This window comes from Pectinophora gossypiella, chromosome 11 (genome assembly GCF_024362695.1).
Source record: "Pectinophora gossypiella chromosome 11, ilPecGoss1.1, whole genome shotgun sequence".
NCBI lineage: Eukaryota > Metazoa > Arthropoda > Insecta > Lepidoptera > Gelechiidae > Pectinophora > Pectinophora gossypiella.
The window spans coordinates 8603992-8623117 of NC_065414.1; the positions used below are offsets into that span (position 1 = coordinate 8603992).

General features: G+C 36.6%; 3 protein-coding genes across 3 annotated transcripts; 2 read left to right on the forward strand and 1 right to left on the reverse strand.

The window, feature by feature from the left end:
• Nucleotides 1-687: 687 nt before the first annotated feature.
• Nucleotides 688-5046, forward strand: LOC126370985 (acyl-CoA Delta(11) desaturase-like). The gene is made up of 5 exons (XM_050016170.1): nt 688-1256; nt 2868-2998; nt 3250-3455; nt 4168-4353; nt 4673-5046. Exons 1-5 carry the CDS (start codon nt 1070-1072, stop codon nt 4956-4958), a joined length of 996 nt encoding a protein of 331 aa, XP_049872127.1. The 5' UTR covers nt 688-1069; the 3' UTR covers nt 4959-5046.
• A 160-nt stretch (nt 5047-5206) lies between these two features.
• Nucleotides 5207-5974, forward strand: LOC126370999 (uncharacterized). Its single transcript, XM_050016197.1, has one exon. The coding sequence runs from the start codon at nt 5223-5225 to the stop codon at nt 5901-5903; it is 681 nt and encodes a 226-aa protein (XP_049872154.1). The 5' UTR covers nt 5207-5222; the 3' UTR covers nt 5904-5974.
• A 4291-nt stretch (nt 5975-10265) lies between these two features.
• LOC126370819 (alpha-(1,3)-fucosyltransferase 10-like) lies at nt 10266-11261 on the reverse strand. Its single transcript, XM_050015841.1, has one exon. It carries the CDS (start codon nt 11259-11261, stop codon nt 10266-10268), a length of 996 nt encoding a protein of 331 aa, XP_049871798.1.
• Nucleotides 11262-19126: the final 7865 nt, after the last annotated feature.

The following is a 19126-nucleotide window of genomic DNA, read 5'->3' on the forward strand; positions in this document are numbered from 1 at the left end:
TATCCAGACATTAATACAGATTTGCCACGACTATAACATATTGGAATACTTTTAAAAAGGCTTGGAAAGTTCTCGAACTCCTTACCCTTGTAACTTCATCCTGATAAAGGATAACCGTGAAATATTTCTGAGTTCATGAAGAGATTTCTTAAATGTCTCACTGCTTCTGATAATAATAAGTAATATTGACTTATAGTGATGAGGTACCTACGCTAACAGTCAACTTACCTAAGTATCATCAGTCAGATTTGAGTATCAATCAACTTAATTATGTTCTCGCTAAATAAAAAAAGTAGAAGATTTTTGAACAAAATTTTTGACCCTACCGGAAATCAAATACGGGACCGTAATTTAAGCAGCTTGGCAGTAGATAGAATAAGTAAACAAAATGGTAATTTCTTCCCGTTTTCATTCCAAGTTAATTGTATACTGAATTGAATACAATGGCTACTGAAGCAATAGGTATTTTTAATAGATAGTTTGTACGCATTACGCATGGATGAAAATTGTTTTTTGTTCAGACATATGGTTCAGCATTTAATTTATATAATTATATATATATATATATATATATATTAAGATTAATATTTAATTATCAATTATGTATAACCATAGTGTACCCGTAAGCGTATGGATTGATACAATATACCAGCCCATAAAAAGCCTAGTCAAATATATATATATAAATATTAAATCTTAATTGCGTATTTTATATCGTGACATTACCGGGATAATAATGATACATCGTAGACCATCCTACTAAATTCTTCCTTTGATCCCTGAATATAAAAAAGAAATAAGCGCCTAATCAAGTTTCTGGAGTCTCTAACGTTAATCATAAGTATGTAATTATTCAGAATAAATTTCCGTTTGATTTACCTACATAAGGATTCCTACTTTCGCGTACTTGGACTCATTTCTAAATAGGACAACAGATTGCAACACTCACTCGTAATTAAGTACATCGGTTAATTGTTTTACTTTCTTGAAAACTTTATCATATAGCGTTCAGCATCGGCGCTGAGCACATCACTTAGGATTAAGTACTGATAGATTTTTTTCATTTATCATGGAGAAAAGCAAAGTGGATCCTCGACCGTCCTTAAGTGAAATATTTAGAACATTTGAAAAAAGTCTAGGGTTCAAAAACGACATAAAATGGGTCAATTTTATATTAATCACTCTCTACCACATAATTGGAATGTATTGGAGCTACTATTACGCCTTTCCTGTGAAGTGGCAGACGTTGGTTTTTGGTATGTACAATTTTTATCATTCCTTTTTTTAAGGTTCCGAACCTCAAACCTGTCCGTCCGTCTGTTCGTCTGTCTGTTAAGAATGGCCGGAAGTATCGAGTTGTAATGAACATTTATACTTATGCGTGTGGTCCCTTAAAGCTGTAAAAAAACGTAAATTTGTAAATCTCTCTCTTTATTTACGAGCTGCGCTCTTGTCGGTGGAGTAATCGCCTTCGCCTTTAAATTTGTAAATAAAATAAAAAAATGAATGTATTAACAAGCTACTGGTAGGAGTTAACATTCCATGTATTGTCAGGAATGAAAAGAAAACTCTAAAATGTAACATGCTGCTTATTAGCACCCCTATTAAGTACAGGCTACATAGGTTAAAGCCTAGGAGCCTTCACCACAAAGAGGTCTCCACTAATGGTCTCTTGGCACAAAAATTGTGCAAATGAAATATCTAGATGGAGTTCATTTTCGACCTATAAAGCAATGTGTGCAAGAACTTCATTATTGGCAACTCTGTCGCCATTTTTATTTACGGCATCATAGCCGCTACTGCAGGGACAGGTACTGTCAGGGGCAGGGGCTGTAACCTAGATCCTGACAGGGCAGCAGTAACTGTCAGTACTATTCAGAGGCGAAGGATCCTAGTACGGCTTTGAAATAGACTACTCTGGGCGCCACCCCACTCGCGTTTGTCAGAGTTCTGCGGGGCGGAAGGCAAGAGGGAACCACTGCCCTATTTTTCCCTAAAAAAGTGGCATAGAGAATGCTACATCGATAAGAGCATGGCTCTTAAATTAGTGATATGATGAATAGGGCCGTCACCACGGGTGTAGCCTAAAGGGTCACCAGACCCTAAATGCGGCGCTGCTGCCTATCATACCGGCCATGTCATGCCCTCACGAATTCCTATCATCGACTCTCCTCACGACTATAATATCCCAATCGATGTATTCAAACGTACATCCATCGCAAGATGAACTAAGTACCCACAGCTCACCTAGCATTCTGTCAGAACAACGTGATAGGTTGGGAGCCGCCGTCTATACCTAATGATCATGCCAACTGTGTTAGTGAAATTCCGCTTAGGGACGGTACTGAAAAGTATCGGCGTCCGAAGGACGTAATATACGATCCCGACGACCCGATTACTCTAGCTAGCCATAGAGGCAGCCAATCAGCTCGCAACACCAAACACTTCAGGACCCCGATACCGACCCCGCCGGCGTGGTCGACGATCTTCCCTCATTCAGCGCTTATCGCTATCGACCCACTAGGGTCGATAATTCTTTCAAATATTTTCCTCTCAGACGACGCCCTGAGCCGAGGTTCGCGCCTAACTGGGCACCCTCAGGCCTGTTATCTTAAACGTTGTACCGGGTGAGAGCCTTCAGCGCTCCCCATTTGTCCGGCCAAGTAGTTAATGCCATCTGTGGCAAATCTACAATATATCACGAAAAAAATAAAAAAATGTGTTAGTGAAAACTGCTAACTCATAAATGCAAGTAACTGAGTTCGAACCGGCGCTCCCCGTCTGAGAAGAAAGGTGGTGAACCACAGAACCACAGTGACTACTAAATAAAGTTAAAAAAAATATACGTGTCCCCTTGTTTATTTCAGCTGCAATAATGTACGTGGCAAGTGGTTTCGGAGTAACCGGAGGAGCGCACCGTCTGTGGACACACAAAGCTTACAAAGTCAAACTTCCATTGAAACTTTTCCTTCTCATGTGCTTTTCCAGCGCTGGACAGGTAAGTCTTTAAGTATATTCAAAAAAACAATAAGGAGATAGACAGAAAAAAAATACTATTCAAATTCATATAAAAAGTATCTTGTTTTAGTAAAATATCACTTACCTATACATAACACGTTTCTTTTCGGTTAGTCACAGTCCAATGAACTACTGATAAATGAAGTTAAATGAAGGATAAAATTAGAATACAAGTTCAATAAATGTTCTGTGATGATCCTTTACGGTAAATAAACATTTTTAAAATTTTAGAATTCCCTCCTTCAATGGGTCCGCGACCACAGAGTACATCACAAATTCAGTGACACAGAAGCTGACCCTCACAATGCTAACCGAGGACTGTTCTTCTCACACATTGGCTGGTTGATGATGAAGAAGAATGAAGAAGTTCTCCGCCGAGGCAAACAAATTGACATGAGTGACATTGAAAATGATCCCATACTAAAAGTATACAACAGGTAACTACAAAGAGGCTGACACGCTGATATAAAAGCTAACGTAAGGATGGAAGGATGATTATTAATTATACAGATAATAATATTCATTTCTTCGAACACCGGAAGTCATTATCATTTTACCGCCATTACCGGGAGCCCAAATATATATTTGAATCTTTTATCTTTTTCGAATACCCAGTTAGAACTTATTTATCTTGCAAACTGGACATTTGCAAAAGGAAAAATATTCTAGAATATTTTTGCGTTAACGGTATACTTAATAAGATTGACCGCCGCCGCGCCGCCAGCCGGTGTTCGAGATCTACCCATTCCTTCCACAAGAGAACGGCCTGAGTCACTGTCAAATAAGTATTAATAAATGCTAATTACACGGCTTTAATACCTATTGGATTTAAAGACTATCGACATTACTCCATATAAAATACAATTGGGTAGCTTCCTACGTGAAAGATAAATTATGAAATACTAAATAACGACAGATCTAAAGGTGACAAAAAACGTTTTCTTTTTTCTATTTAACTTATTATGAATTTTAATAAAGAAAAATGTAATAATAAGTGCGACATTTTGGTACGTTTTACAATGACGTCACATTCTTTTGCTTTTTCATTCAATATTCCATAGTAAATTCGTTTTTTGCCGTTTAGTAAAAAGTAACTGATTTGACTAGTTGATAACTAACCTAATTAAATTCCACTATTTTTCCATTCAGGTATTTCGGGTTCTTCAAACTTCTCTTCTGTTATGTTCTGCCAACGATGATCGGTATATGGCTTTGGGGAGAAGAGTGGAAATGCGCAGTCGCATGGCAGTGCTTCATTCGATACCTCACCGTCTTTCACAGTGAGCTGACTGTCAACAGCCTCGCACACACCTTCGGATATAAACCTTATAACAAGTAAGATCTTCTTCGTTTTATTCATATTATACATATCCTTTGGAACTTCCAGTGCTGCTGAATAGATTCGTTTATCTTCGTGTAATGTTGCAGAAGTACGGGGTGCGAACGGAAATGTATTATAATACACTTCGTAATATATTTACCTCCGTTAACATAATTATGATATTATGCAATCCCTATAGGTACGAGTATTTATGCAATCCCACCGTTGACGACCAATTTCGTGACTTTTTATTTAAAACTAAATAATGGAACTCATCTGGTTGATGACCAATTTCGTGATTTAAAATTTTCTACTGTGATATTATCTTTGCAGGACCATAATGCCCGCTGAGAACCGTTTCGTATCGACATGTAGTCTTGGCGAGGGGTGGCACAACTACCACCATGCTTTCCCCTTCGACTACAAGGCAGCTGAGCACTTTGATATCTTCAACTTTGGTGCTAGATTCATCCGATTCTTCGGCAAGATGGGCTGGGCTTATGACTTAAGAGAAGCCACACCTGAAATGATAAACGGTATTGCCGAGCGAATGGGCGATGGAACCCCAGTACACTTTCCATTGAAATCAGATTCCCACGAAAATAGGGCTTGTGGATGAAGAGATATTTAACCGAGATATTTATAACTAAACTTAGCTTCTAAAGTAGTGTTTACAATGTATAGATTCTAGAGTATTAAATCATAAATATATACATATAATCTTTTCTTCTTTATTCTCAAAGTTTTACGATCATCAAAAATTAAGATTGTCTTGTCATAGCAGTCATTGCAGCTCACACATTGCAGTGTGTAAGGTTATAATTTGTAGCTGTGATATTTTGTTTAATTTTCTCAGTTTCTATTCATCTACTTTAATAACAACATGCCCGCAATTGACATAACAAGGCCTGATATTATTAACTTTCTTATTGAAAGCTATGATAAGACGGCCAAACTACGTATGAGATGGAATACTCTACATCAGAAAAAACTGCACGAGGCCGCTTCCTTCCATAAGGAAGAGAAGGGTTATCGCGATGTGGACGTGATAGAGCAAAGCATGACGGGTGGTATGCCCGCTACATCGAGAGACTTCGTCGCTTCTGGTTATAACAGGCGACGTATTCCAATTCGCGATGCTACGTTTGTCCCGGGAGTAGCAAATCTTCGTAAAACTCACACCATCGAAAGCGTAGGACTTGGCGATCGGAAAGAAGACCCAAGACTGGCCCGTCCAGACACCGATACAACTTTTGATCCTGTTATGAGACCAGTGGGACCGGAACAACAAAAACTAATATACAAGGGTTTGCCTCGTTATGGTCGCGAAGCATATTTGAAAGTACGTAATAGAATAACGCCAGAGGATAAGTACTATTTCCAGGAATGCGGCGGATGGGAGTATGGTTGGAGACTTAAGGACAGTTACTTCTCACGCCACGCTCCTTCACACGGGCGTGTGTTTCGCATGACTCACGGTTCCATCAGCCGCACCGGCCCGCAGCCTGACCCACCACACTACAAGGCCTCTGATATCCCCGGCCCATCTAAGTGCCCGGAATAACAATTTATACGTTATTTATTTGTAGATTACTATTTAATACCTTGTTGATTTACTTACCCAAGTTATTGCGTTTATAGTAATATTAATTTATAGTAATATTATTTTATTAATACCAATAAAAATATATTTTAAAATGTATTTGTAATTTAAATAATTTTATTTATATTGTTTTATTTTCAAACTCCACAAAAAACAATAAACGTTTTGAAGAATTTTGACCAGTACCAGATCATCTATAATTGCCGGCTTTTAAGCTGCGTGATATTGCAGACCAGCCTCAAGCACATGGGAAAAGAATAGTCTGTAAAAACCAGAAGCGCCAGCCCACCGCGAGTCTTTAACCACAGAATTCATTTTCCGTTACAACATTCATGTATTTCTTTTTTAATTATTTATATTCTATACTTTTGCGATGGAAAAATTCACTTGATATTAACGTAGAATCATGGTCTGGATCATCCCTCAAAGTTTTCGTTACGATGTCACTAATACCTGTCTACTACTTAAAACTTAAATGTTGTGGTTCGAGCTCAAGAATTTGCAACAAAAGGAGAACATAAGTACATTACAGTTTTTTTGCTCAACATTTGTGCTAAGTAGATTGATAGCTTAGGATAAATAAACTACACAATGATTGTATTTATTCAACCAGGTATTTATTGTGTAGGTATGTAACATATTATACATCAATGTATATATCACATACACATGTCAATACTTAGAAACATAATGTACTTATTCACAATGTTACTTATTATTTAATTATTCACAACTTCAAGAAGTTCGATAGCTAGACAAGTCTGCTACCTAAGCATATCTCCAAAAGCAGACATAGGAGGGTGATAGGTTCAAGGAAGAATGGCAACCAACTCCGTAGTTTTTTTTTTAAATGCTTGTAAAGGAATGAAATCAGTTCAGCTCGTACTGTAGATTCTATTACATTGAAAATGTTCTGGTTTGAGATGAGCCCTGACATTTTTTGCTCAAAGCATTCTTCAGAGGTAAATCAGTTCTGCTCGTACTATTGAGGAATTCAGGGGTAGATCATTGTTTTGTATAGCTATCCGAGGTAATATAGTCAAACCATGGTGTCGTATCTAAAGTTAACAACAATATTAACAGGTTTATTCATGCAAAAAAAATGCATAGTCCATATAATAGCCGAACCCATTGCCATTAACCGAGCTCAAATCCTGGAAACCACGTGATATCAATTATCAAACTCAAAGTCGAATCCAGTGGTTTAGAACCTGAGCCGGGATTCGAACCCCGGATTATTATGGATTATCACCGTCTTGCCGCTAAATAAAGCATCAACGAAAGAAACGACTGACATCTTCTCTTGCTTTTATTAAATTGAACGAGATTGCAAAAACTCCTGTCGTGTCCCAATTTGTATTCGATTGTCTTCGATTACTATTAGATTGCTCCATCTCCTTATATATCGAATCCACCTTTAATTCAGCTCTTCTTATTATTTCGACCCACAGACTGGAAGGATTTGCAGACAACGAGAGTGCAGTCGGACTAGGAGTCAGACAATTATAATGATCTTTCGTCACTATATTTACTTGGCTGTTGTTTGTGTCGTAAATCTTTCTGCAGACTAAACACATAAAATCGTCTTCTTTTTCAATCCGGATTTGATAAGGTCTAGCTTCTATTTCATTGAAAATGTTCTGGTTTGAGATGAACCCTAACGTTTTGTGCTCAAGGTATTCTTCGTAAGCGGTATCGTTCTGCAAAAGATAGTGTAGATGTTGGCTGAGCAATTTCGGCGTTGGAAAGTCCTCCAGCAATATGGCCGACTTGTTGTTCGGCAGCCAATCCCTTATCGACGGTGAACCATAATAAATCGGCACCACACCTATCTCTATTGCGCGCCATAACTTTTCCGTCACATAATCAATGCAAACTGTGTTCTCTATAGCTATAATGAACTTGTATCTTGCAAGATATCTCATCAATATATCTTCATACAAGTCGTCTACGAGCCCTAATACAAAGGGAAAATCCTTGTTGTGAAGACATTCGCCATATGAATCTATCTGAATGTATTTACTTAACTCCCTGACATACATTTCTCTTTCAGTAAAAGTGTGACAATCTCGATTAAAGAACACAACGGGCGCAATGTCACGAAGAAGAACATTCTTTGTCGGAGTCTTGACAAAGTATTGAGTACTAGTAATGTTTTCAAGTCCTCGTAACATATGCAACGGTATAGGAATATCGCTATGCCTGCTAAAAGTGGACGAAAGGTTAAACAAATTCAATGCTTTCTCATGGAACAATATCGGATTTGTTAAAGGAGTCTCGTCCATTACCAAACCCCAAATAGTTTTAGGAGAGCGTGGCAAAGGAAATCTTTTGATGTCCATGCCATAAAATACATACGCATCGGGATCCTCTGGCGCCCAGTCCTGCGACTCTGATAAGTACAAGTTGCATTTGAAAGAATCAAAGCCGTTATAGCAAGTTATTGATTGCGGTCTTTCTGAATCTGATTTGTACCATGAATAATCGTGCCCATAAAGGACTATGGCGGGGTTCTTTGAAACCCTATTCGTGACATGTTTTTTTGAAGACTTGCTGCATCTTAAGGGAAATATCAAAAAAATATATAAAGTAAAGGCTATACGTTTGTATTGCATTATTATAAAACACCCGTTTTTCTTGCAGTAAGTATTATGAAGAGTTTATAGCTAGAAAGCAGCTCAAAAATACTCTCGCTTTCACATCGATTTTTTTCACAAAAAACACTTAAATCAATATTTATAAATGTGGATTCGAGTAACAAGGATCTTGTGGCCCACTTGTGGCACTTGGATAACAGTGACGTGAGCACGGGGTTCACCCACAGACTGAGTCCATTGTCCTCTATTCTCTATGAGGATAAAAACAAGCTCAAATGAAGGCGGCAGCACTGTTGAGAGTTCCTAAATTTTGTCAGTTCTCCTTACAGAGTGTCAAATGGAGTGTATCACATCTGAAGGATGAGTTACGAAATAAAAAAGCAGCCAGTTTGAAAAAGGCAGTTTTATTCAAAATAAGTTTCTCTAAGTCTCCTTTATTCCGATCTTTAGGGATAAATATAACACTATGATTTTACAGTTCAACGCTGCGCAATAGTTATAGTATAATAACAACCAAAACAATAATATGTTTGTTAACTGCAATCGTATGGGGAACTGTAAAAATTTAAAAACACTCAATAGTAGTGACACAGGCAGTTTTTATCTTCTAGGTGACTTATTATTTATTCGTAGTTCTAGGTACATATATCACAGATTAGAAATATAAAAGTGCCTTCACAGCAATAATGCCGCCCATTTGTACTGTTGCTAAATACTTTATAAATGTTTTATTTGTGTGCAGTGAAGTATTTGATTTTGATTAGGTACTTACCGATTTTCGAATTTTTTCCTTTACTTGTACTGTAATACCTTTCTTCTTCCCAAACATGATTCTAGGGCTGGTATTAACAAACTAATCTCAGCTTTGAGACTGCTCTCAAGATCATGTCAATGTGACAGTTCTTATATAAAAACAGGTACTTGAGCATGATCTTAAGGGCAGTCTCAGCTGAGAGTAGTTTATTAATACCACCCTAGGTCTATGGGAATTATACCCCACAGGTTTTTGGTATCCTACGAAATGTATGAAAATAACGTTAAAAATTGCCATATCTTTGAATTGCATTGATATAGAAGCTTGATTACGCAGACATAGACACCTCCATTCATATCCCAGAAAAAGGATCTAGATAGACATACAGACGAACATCAAAGTGTTCCTATACGGGTCCCGATTTTCCTTTTCAGGTTCGGAACCCTAAAACCCAAATAAGTTCATTTGATTATAACGGTAAATTACCTAAGTCTGCCCCTGAAAAGATACCTACTATACCCAAATGGGACCAAGAAATCATTAGCACTGTCAACGTATATGCAGAATTCAGGAAGTAGGCGTGACAGCCTAATAAACAAATTCACTTTCGCATTTATGATATTATTTGGTACCTAACGATTTTCAAGCAATCGTACACGATCCCCATCTAATCATAATGAGACAAAGGTTTTAGAATCTACAATAAGAGAATATGAATGAACGTTTTGAATAATATTGACCTGTATCCTATCAGAGAGTGAGAGAGGAGAGATACTAAGAAAGGTCTTTGTGGTTTTTTTTTTACCACATAAGTAATATTTGCTCAGAAATAACACGATAGTTCTGTTTAATCACTTTTTTAAGTATTTATTGTATGTGCCTAATATGGTACACACGCATAGAGCAACACGAGCCTCCATCCACACTTATATCACTTCGCTTCACATTCAACAAAGAATTGTCAATAAATTCTCAAGACATCGGTACGTTGGCGAGTTTAAGATAGAATGGAAAAATCTCCTGCGTATCCCAATTAGTATTCGATTTTCTTAAATGACTATACGATTGTTCCATCTCTTTATATATCGAATCTACCTTTAATTCAGCTCTTTTTCTTATTTCATCCCACATACTGGAAGGATTTGCAGATAGCGATAATGCAGTAGGACCAGGAGTCTGACAATTATAATGGTCTTTCGTCACTATATTTACTTGGGTGTCGTTGGTGTCATGAATCCTTCTACAGACTAAACACAAAAACTCTTCTTCTCTTTCAACCCGAATTTGATAAGGTCTAGCCTTTATTTCATTGACAATGTTCTGGTTTGAGATGAGCCCTAACGTTTTGTGCTCAAGGTATTCTTCATAAGCGGTATCGTTCTGCAAAAGGTAGTGTAGATGTTGGCTGAGCAATTTCGGCGTTGGGAAGTCCTCCAGCAATATGGCCGACTTGTTATTCGGTAGCCAATCCCTGATCGACGGTGACCCATAATAAATCGGCACCACGCCTATCTCTATCGCGCGCCAGAACTTCTCCGTCACATAATCAATGCAAACTGCGTTCTCTATAGCTATGATGAACTTGTATCTTGCAAGATATCTTAGCAACTTACGTCCATACATATCGTCGTTTTTCTCGTCTAATTCAAAAGGGAAATCCTTATTGTGAAGACAATCACCATAAGAATCTATCTGAATGTATTTCTTTAACTCCCTAACATACGCTTCTCTTTCAGTAAGAGTGTGACAATCTCGATTGAAAAACACAACAGGCGCATTGTCATGGAGAAGAGCATTCTTTGTCAACGTGTTAACAAAGTATTGTTTACTTCTTATATTTTTAAGTTTTCGTAACATATGCAACGGTATAGGAGTATCGCTATGTCTGCTAAAAGTGGACGATAGATTAAACAGATTCAATGCTTTCTCATACAACAATATCGTATTGCTTATAGGCGACTCGTCCATTACCAAACCCCAAATCGTTTTAGGAGATCGTGGCAGAGGGAACGTCTTGATGGCCGGGCCATAAAAAATATATGCTGCTACATCCTTTGGCGCCAGCGATGCTAGTAAGTACAAATCGCATTTGACAACAATTAATCCGCTGTTGCAAGCTATTAATTTTGGGATTATTGGTGGTGGTTCATACCATGGAATTTCGTACTCATAAAGGATTATGGCGGGATTCTTTGAAGCATTAGCCGTGACATGTTTTACTGGCCAGTTGCCGCATATTGGAGGCAATATTGAAAAAATATATAAAGTTAAGGCCGTACGTTTCCATTGCGTAAAGAAACATTTGTTTTTATTGAAATATTTTAAGGAATTCTTGTCCTGAGCGAGACTTGACAACACATTTGTTTTCACTTCGAGCATTCTTCAAATTAAACCTGCAATTAGCAATAAGTGAATGTATCCTCAATACTACGTAATAGCCTAAAAGTACCACGTTTTACTTTATATTACCTACCTACCTACATTCCAAATTGGATTACTTACCTAATTTCTTGAGTCTTTATAACCTGATGAAATTTTGTATTGGACATAGAATGTGCATTATTAAATACATGAATTCACGTTAATAATAACTAACAGCGTAGGCAGAGCCTCATTAAAATAGATAAAGCTTTCAAATACTGACCCAATTTATATGAACGTACCTATGGTCCGTAGGATGGAAGTATGGTTCGGGTTGACGATAAAAACTGTTATCTTTCAAATCCTTTGGGTCTTTGGTCAAATAAGTCAAGGTAATGATGATAATATAATTCTGTGCAATAAAGTATATTTGATTTGATTTTGATTTGATTTAATGACGACGTATTAATGACTAACCACAGACATACTGTGAAAACAGTAAAGAGATTCTTATACGTATATGACATTCAAAATTTAGTTTTTCATTTATTTATGTTATGGATTTCTGACATTTTACGATTTCTTATTTTTAGCAAGTTTATTTTTAAGTTGTTATTTTTTATACTTACATTTTTCGAAGACATTTTCTTAGGTAATAACTAATAATGCCTATACTCGATATAACAAAACCAGAAATCATCAGGTTTCTCAATGAGTGTTATGAGAAAACTGCTAAAGCTCGATTGCAGTGGTTAAGCAAACATTCTGATAAATTAAAGGAAGCTGCTACACTGACCCGTGAAGCGAAAGATCACTTTGAGCAAGACGTCCTTAAAGCTGGGATAGAGACATTCATGCCAACAATTTCAAAAGACTATGTTTCATCTGGCAGGAACAGAAGACGTAAAGCCGTCTTTAATGGCCATATACCCACCACAGCGGACTTAATAAAGGGACACTCAATCGTAGAAATGGGACTGGGTGATCCGAAAGAGGATCCCAGACTTGCTAGGCCTGATAGCAGCCTAACCAAAGATCCCATTATGCGGCCTGTTGACAAAAATCAGAAGGCAATACTTTACAAAAATCAACCAAGTTTTGGTCGAAAAGCTTACTTGAGGAGCAGGAATAAAATGCAGCCGGAGGATAAATTCTACTTTCAAGAGTGCACCACCTGGACTCATGGATGGAGATTCAAAGACAGTGCATTTGGCAAAAATGCTCCATCTCGCCCTCGAGTCATGCATTTGACCAAAGGAACTCGAACACGCACTGGACCACAACCGGACCCAATTCATTACAAGAGTCCTGATAAACCGATGCCCACGACATGCCTTTAAAAACCTAGTAGCTATTTTATATTTTTATTAACTTTCTATTTCTTTTTTCGTTGCTTAAAGAAGTCGTTTGTACTTGTAGTATACTATATTTTTCTTTTAATCCTTTAATAATGATTATCTTTATTTTCTAAACCCGATATTTTATTTCTTTTATAATTACATTTATAGGTAATTTATGGTTGTGTTAGGCACAGTAGACACCGCAAGACGAATGACTATAATGACTGCTGCTGCGTTTTACGCAGCTATAACCTTGTAACCTTATGTAATAACCTTTTTTTTATAAGTAGATGAAACATAAGGTTATTTGGATTACTAAGATATAAAAAATCCTTAGGGTTAGGTAGGTACCAAGTTTATTCTTCCTTATTTATTATTTACGATATTTTTTCTCAATTTTTCTACATTATTTTATAATAGTGTAGACACGTATTAATAGGTATATTTACAGGAAATTGATTGCTGTTCAACTTTTAATACGAGTATGTTTTCAAAAATATCAGCCCTAAAAGCATTAAAAAACCTAAATGGACTAGAAGAGAAAATCGTAGGTAAGGTTGAAGCAACATTTTATCGCATAAACAGAATCGCACTTGCGCTTATTTATTCGTAGGCTTACGCAGAGTATTATTGGTCCACAGAGGTCCGTGTTGCTCTGTGGTTTCACCCGTACATAGAGGTGCAATGAAAATAGTAGTGACCTGTGAGTTGTCTCCTCAGCACTCACCCGCCGTAAGCCAGTTTTGTACTTTAAATAAAATAAAATTATGCTCATCATCGTGTGTCGCAATCTAACTTTAATAAGGTACCTATAGAAAAATAGAGAACGCGCCACGAAAGAAATCCCGCAGCCGTGGCGCAGTATCTGCATATAATTTTTATGACTTGTCATTTAGTTCCATTGAAATCTGCGGGACTTCTTTCTTGGCGCGTAGATACTTTAGATACCCTACCATGAATGAATATATAATTGTTATTTTGTTACCAAGGAAGTATTAAGTACTAACGGTATAATTCTATTGGTAATTTTATTTACATACATATTATACTCTAACTATAGGTGTACCAGAATCTGATGGCAAATGGGGAAATAAAATTTCTATAGAAAATTATTTTTTTTACTTTTTTATGCCATCAGATTCTGGTAGACCTATGCGCTTTGGACCAAACACTAATACTCTTTGCTTTGGACTCTATCAACGAATGATCAACGATCACGGTTGAATTTGTATCTATAAAAAGCATAGAGCAACACGGACTTCCTATTTACATTCTCTTTGTTTTGTATGGTTTACATTCTTTTTGATACCTATTTTTACTAATTTTAACATGATTTATACAAGTGTTTAAACTTTTATGTTTTTATTATATTACCGTTTTTCTATATATTATTAAAATGCCAATAGACTACAAGAAATACGCATCCGTAAGGTTTTATAACGAACATGCTGAGAAATTGGTAGTCCAACAAATAGCCTGGTACGAAAAGAATAAGGATAAACTAGCCCAAGCATGCACCTTTAAATATAACGCAGGGCGTACTGAAGAAGACATTTTGAAAATATTGGTTGAAAAATATCTCCCTGCTCTTACTAAAAGCCATGAAGTGGCCGACTTATATCGACGCAAAAAGCCTATTCGAGACGGACCAGTTCAGTGTACTCAAAGACTTTCCGAGTTTCATGATAATCTAGGTACTTCCTACCTCACCAAATAAAGTTATGTACCCCGTAGATCCGAACGAATCTAAAATACTTTACGACGATCAACCAGACGGAGGGAGGCGTGCGTACCTCAAGGCTCGGAAACGGAAAATTCCAGAACAGAAGTACTATTCGTGTGAAACTAGTTATAGTAAATATGGCTGGAAATTTGTTGAGACTTGCAAAGCAGCACAAAAGATAGATAAAACCACATGCCGACGACCAGTGCACGGCTGTCGATACACGCTAGTAGAGCACGGCCGAACATCAGGAGCGAAACCAGATCCTAGTTATTATCAAGAACCAATTAATGAAAAATATTCTGTGGTCTGTGCCGTTTAACGCGACGAATCGGATGCTATTATATAATAAATGTCTATTCACGCAAACAAATATAGGCATTTTACTTGTCTACGAAACACATTGTATTGACTACAGAGATATATAGACTCAATAGGCGATACATGAGCCATGCCAGGGGTCTTTGGCTGTTCAATAGTAACCCTGATTACCAAGGTTGGTGAGGTCGGTCATTGATCTGACAACCCACGCTAGAGAAGAAAAATAGGCTTAATATTACATATTATTGAACTTATGTGGTACTTCAACACAATACCCGTATCTGTTCGAGCATTGGGTTGTATTAGAGGAGTCATCCTGAAATCTCAACCTTTTTATTCGTAATTTTCAAATCGGTCGTAACTACCTATATGGCCAAGAAAAGATAGCTCTACATTTATAAATCAACTCGAGGGTGATTTCCCTTCTTTTCCACTTGCTTGATTAAATCACAAAAGCCTAGGGATGTTTGAAATAATTTTCAGTTTGGCAACAGAAATAGTAGCTTCGATTCAAAGTAAATTAACCCTATGGCAAGCAGATCCCTGCAAACACAGTGTAATGGCCACAGGGGACGAAACTTTTATCATCTACCCGCCACGCGCCGGTGGTAGGACTCGGCGTTTGTAACTTTTATTTTACTCCTAAGCGCTGTTGGTAGACAGTTGGTGGGCTCTGAGCCCCTGATATTCTAACCGTCGAACAATTATCATCGTACTTAGAATTTTACGCGCCCCAAAGGCGCTTTATACCGTTATCTAAGTAACTTTTCGTGTACCTGCCTATCCACGAATGAGCGTAAGAAACAATCTAGATCAAAATAAGGAGTTCGTGTTCTTGCAGACAGACACAATCATAAGTGATTGTTTTTATACTTAAAAAAAATACATGAACAGCTTATATGCGTCCTACTGCTGGCTCCCCTCAATCAACCGCAAGGGGTATGGAGCATACTAGATCTTTGAATTAACTCCGGTAAGGATGCTTTCACATTCCAGACTGTCCTACAGTATAATATTATGGGGAAATTGTTGCGAGGTGAATGATATATTTATCCTACAAAAGAAATGTGTAAGAATTCTTTCTAATATCGATCATATGGTATCCTGCAGACCCTATTTTGTAAAACATCAAATTCTGACCCTCACATCTATCTATATTTTAGAATCGTGCAAATTTGTAAAAAAACATCCTAACTTATTTACCCCACTGCAAAATAATAATAAAAGAAATAACAGAAACCTAAATAAGTTATTAACACCGTTCACCAAATTAAAATTAGTGTCCTCCAGCCCCCACCACATGGTCATCAAGATATATAATCATATCCCTTACCATATTAGGAGTATAGACAAACCTACACTCTTTCACAGTAATTTAAAAAAGTTCCTTGTAGGCAAATGTTATTATAGCATTCAAGATTTTTTTGCAGATAAACTAAATACTTAAATGCTTTGATGTCTCTTTTTTCTTAAGTTGTTTTTTTTTTCTTTTTCTAATCTTGTTATATGGTTTTACACGTGTGGTGCGGTACACACACTAAACAACTGTATGATATAATTTTGTACCTACCTAATTACTTAATAATAATATTTAGTTAGTTGTTATAATATAATTATAATAAGGCACCTAGTGTCGCCTGTTTTATATTGCCGTGCCCTTGCAGGGCGTCACATGTACTTTTTTACTATGTTCCACCTTAATTTATGTTTGTGACATGCAATAAATGAATATGAATATGAATATGAATATGCTTCTCCAGTCACTACAAAACTGCTTTAGGGCAACATGATATACTTAGTATTGTGCGTATCCCCGCCGTTTATAGATGGAAACATACTTTTGATACGAAATCAAAAGATATGATATGATAGATGGATATGTCGTAGCGACTATAATTACTACTCTCTATAGTTAGGTACCTACATTTACGCATTCCAATTTTTTTTTCTAAATAAACATATAGGTATCTAGGTAACTACTACATTCATAGATCATCATAGATCAAAAGCGAATTGATGCGAACGTGTAACTAGAAATTAAATTGCTTTATTATTAGCTACGTATTTACTAATTAGCATTGCAATATAACAGATAGTATTCTAATCTAATATCTGTGATTCTAATACAATATGCGACCTAATTATACTTACTACTATTGAGTATTGCTATAATACCTACTTGTACTGTAACGGTAGTTTGATTCAATAATTTTAACAGCCCTATATGGAAATAAGTAAAAAGGCTGCATGCAGTCTCCGCAAAATTGAGTCATTATTTTCCTTTAAGTTGTTAAGTTTTCACCATTTACTAGGATGTTACTTAGATAGGTATTATCGTTGGTGGCGGTCAACCTGGTCCTCGCCTGCGATACTTTCCAGCAACCTTCATCAATTATATTTAGTTAGTTAGTATATTTAGTATTAAGTATTTATTTATCAAATGTAACTATCGATTACAAATACATTTTGTAGTGCATTTTATATTGTTGTGTATTGTATATTCTACAGCTTCGTTTTAGCATTGTGGGGCTTGTTATCCTCTTTTTAGCGTGCAGGCAGGGTTTGTTTTTATAATTTATAACTTTTTAGTTGTTTTTATTGAAAATTATTACTTAAGTACCAGCATTTTCTAGTAACTGTTTTTGCCTGCTCCTGCCCTCTGGTGTCGAGTAGCGGAATCAATGAGTGCGCGAGATGAAGATATAAATAGATACATTTTTAGTTGATTTATTTAACGAAAATTTTGCAGATTATTATGTAAATCCCAGCCTTTTCTAGTAACTATTTTTGACTGCTCTCTGATGTCCAGTAGCGGAATCAACAGCTGACAGCAATCTTTCGCTTCTTGTCAACAGATGGCGTTAGAATTATTTATTGATAATTTTGTAAACAAACGAATGCAACGAATATCCCGTTGGACTTTCAGGATAAAATGTGTCCTATGACACTCCAGTGATCAAACCGAATCTAACGATACCTCTTACATTAAAATACATCAAGCCGTTTAGGCTACAGGAAGCCACAAAGAAACATACATACGCACATATACATTATATTATTTTTTTCGTCAAGCATTTTTTTTTTGATAATTAAGTACATTTTTTGAATCCTCGTCCTCCAGTTAACGACAATTTTCCGACAACTTCTCCAAGACTCACTTCTTTATCCGTAACAACTTCTTCTATCTTTATAAAATCTTCAGAGCATGCTTTGTTTTTTTTTTCAACATTTACCGTGCCATTAATGTAAATCCTAAGTTTTACCAACGGAATGGTGGTAAAAGTTTTTGGTAAAGCTTTTGGGATATTTACCATTAGGAATTGGTAGATCTTAGGTTATACTGGAATATCTTAGGATTTTCTGCAGTTCTAGCTTTTACAGTAACATAATAATATACACTTGAAAAACATTACCCTCCTCCTTTGGCAGTCGGGTAAAAACACCTGTCTACCTAGTGTTTTATATATGTGGCTTTCACATAAAGAAATCCTTATTTCCAGACTGAGTGCTTTACACATAAATCAAGTTAAATCTCTCCTGTATCGTTTAAGTGGCAAGATCGTAAAATATAAAAGTTCCTAACGATAGAAGTTCTCAAATCCATCATAAGCAGGCAGGTAGCTTCTTGGGTTCAAATGGAAAGCGTTAGTCATCTTAGGATTATGTAGCAGTGCAAACTATTTATACGTAACCTACTTACACCTGCACCTTTTCCTGCACTTCACTGCATTCTACTTATACCTACATTTGTTAAGACTACAGTAAGTACCTAACTATTTACCTAGTTGCATTTTTCTTAAATAGTTTGTCATTATCTGCGCTAGTAATCGATTGTGGATCTTTAGATTCAGTGCAGAAAAATTGTGAAGAATTACTTTGCGAATATCACTAAATGTGCGCCTACCATGAAAAGCCATTTTGCGATCAAGGAGCTTTATCATCGTATTCATCATAATCGAATAAACAAGGAATTTAATCATAGGATCACACCTACACAGCAGCCTCCGGACTCACTCCATTCTCCAAGACCAAAAGACCGTATGAGGATTCGGCGATTGAACTTTCCCTCAATTTTTATAATGCTAAAT

What these genes read in the sequence shown, in the direction of transcription:
- LOC126370999 (XM_050016197.1), top strand. Translation starts at nt 5,223, where the DNA reads ATGCCCGCAATTGACATAACAAGGCCTGATATTATTAACTTTCTTATT.
- LOC126370985 (XM_050016170.1), top strand. Translation starts at nt 1,070, where the DNA reads ATGGAGAAAAGCAAAGTGGATCCTCGACCGTCCTTAAGTGAAATATTT. An exon ending in GTGGCAGACGTTGGTTTTTG is followed by an intron (nt 1,257 to 2,867) that starts GTATGTACAATT and finishes TGTTTATTTCAG; the next exon opens with CTGCAATAATGTACGTGGCA. An exon ending in GCTTTTCCAGCGCTGGACAG is followed by an intron (nt 2,999 to 3,249) that starts GTAAGTCTTTAA and finishes TTAAAATTTTAG; the next exon opens with AATTCCCTCCTTCAATGGGT.
- LOC126370819 (XM_050015841.1), bottom strand. Translation starts at nt 11,261, where the DNA reads ATGGACGAGTCGCCTATAAGCAATACGATATTGTTGTATGAGAAAGCA.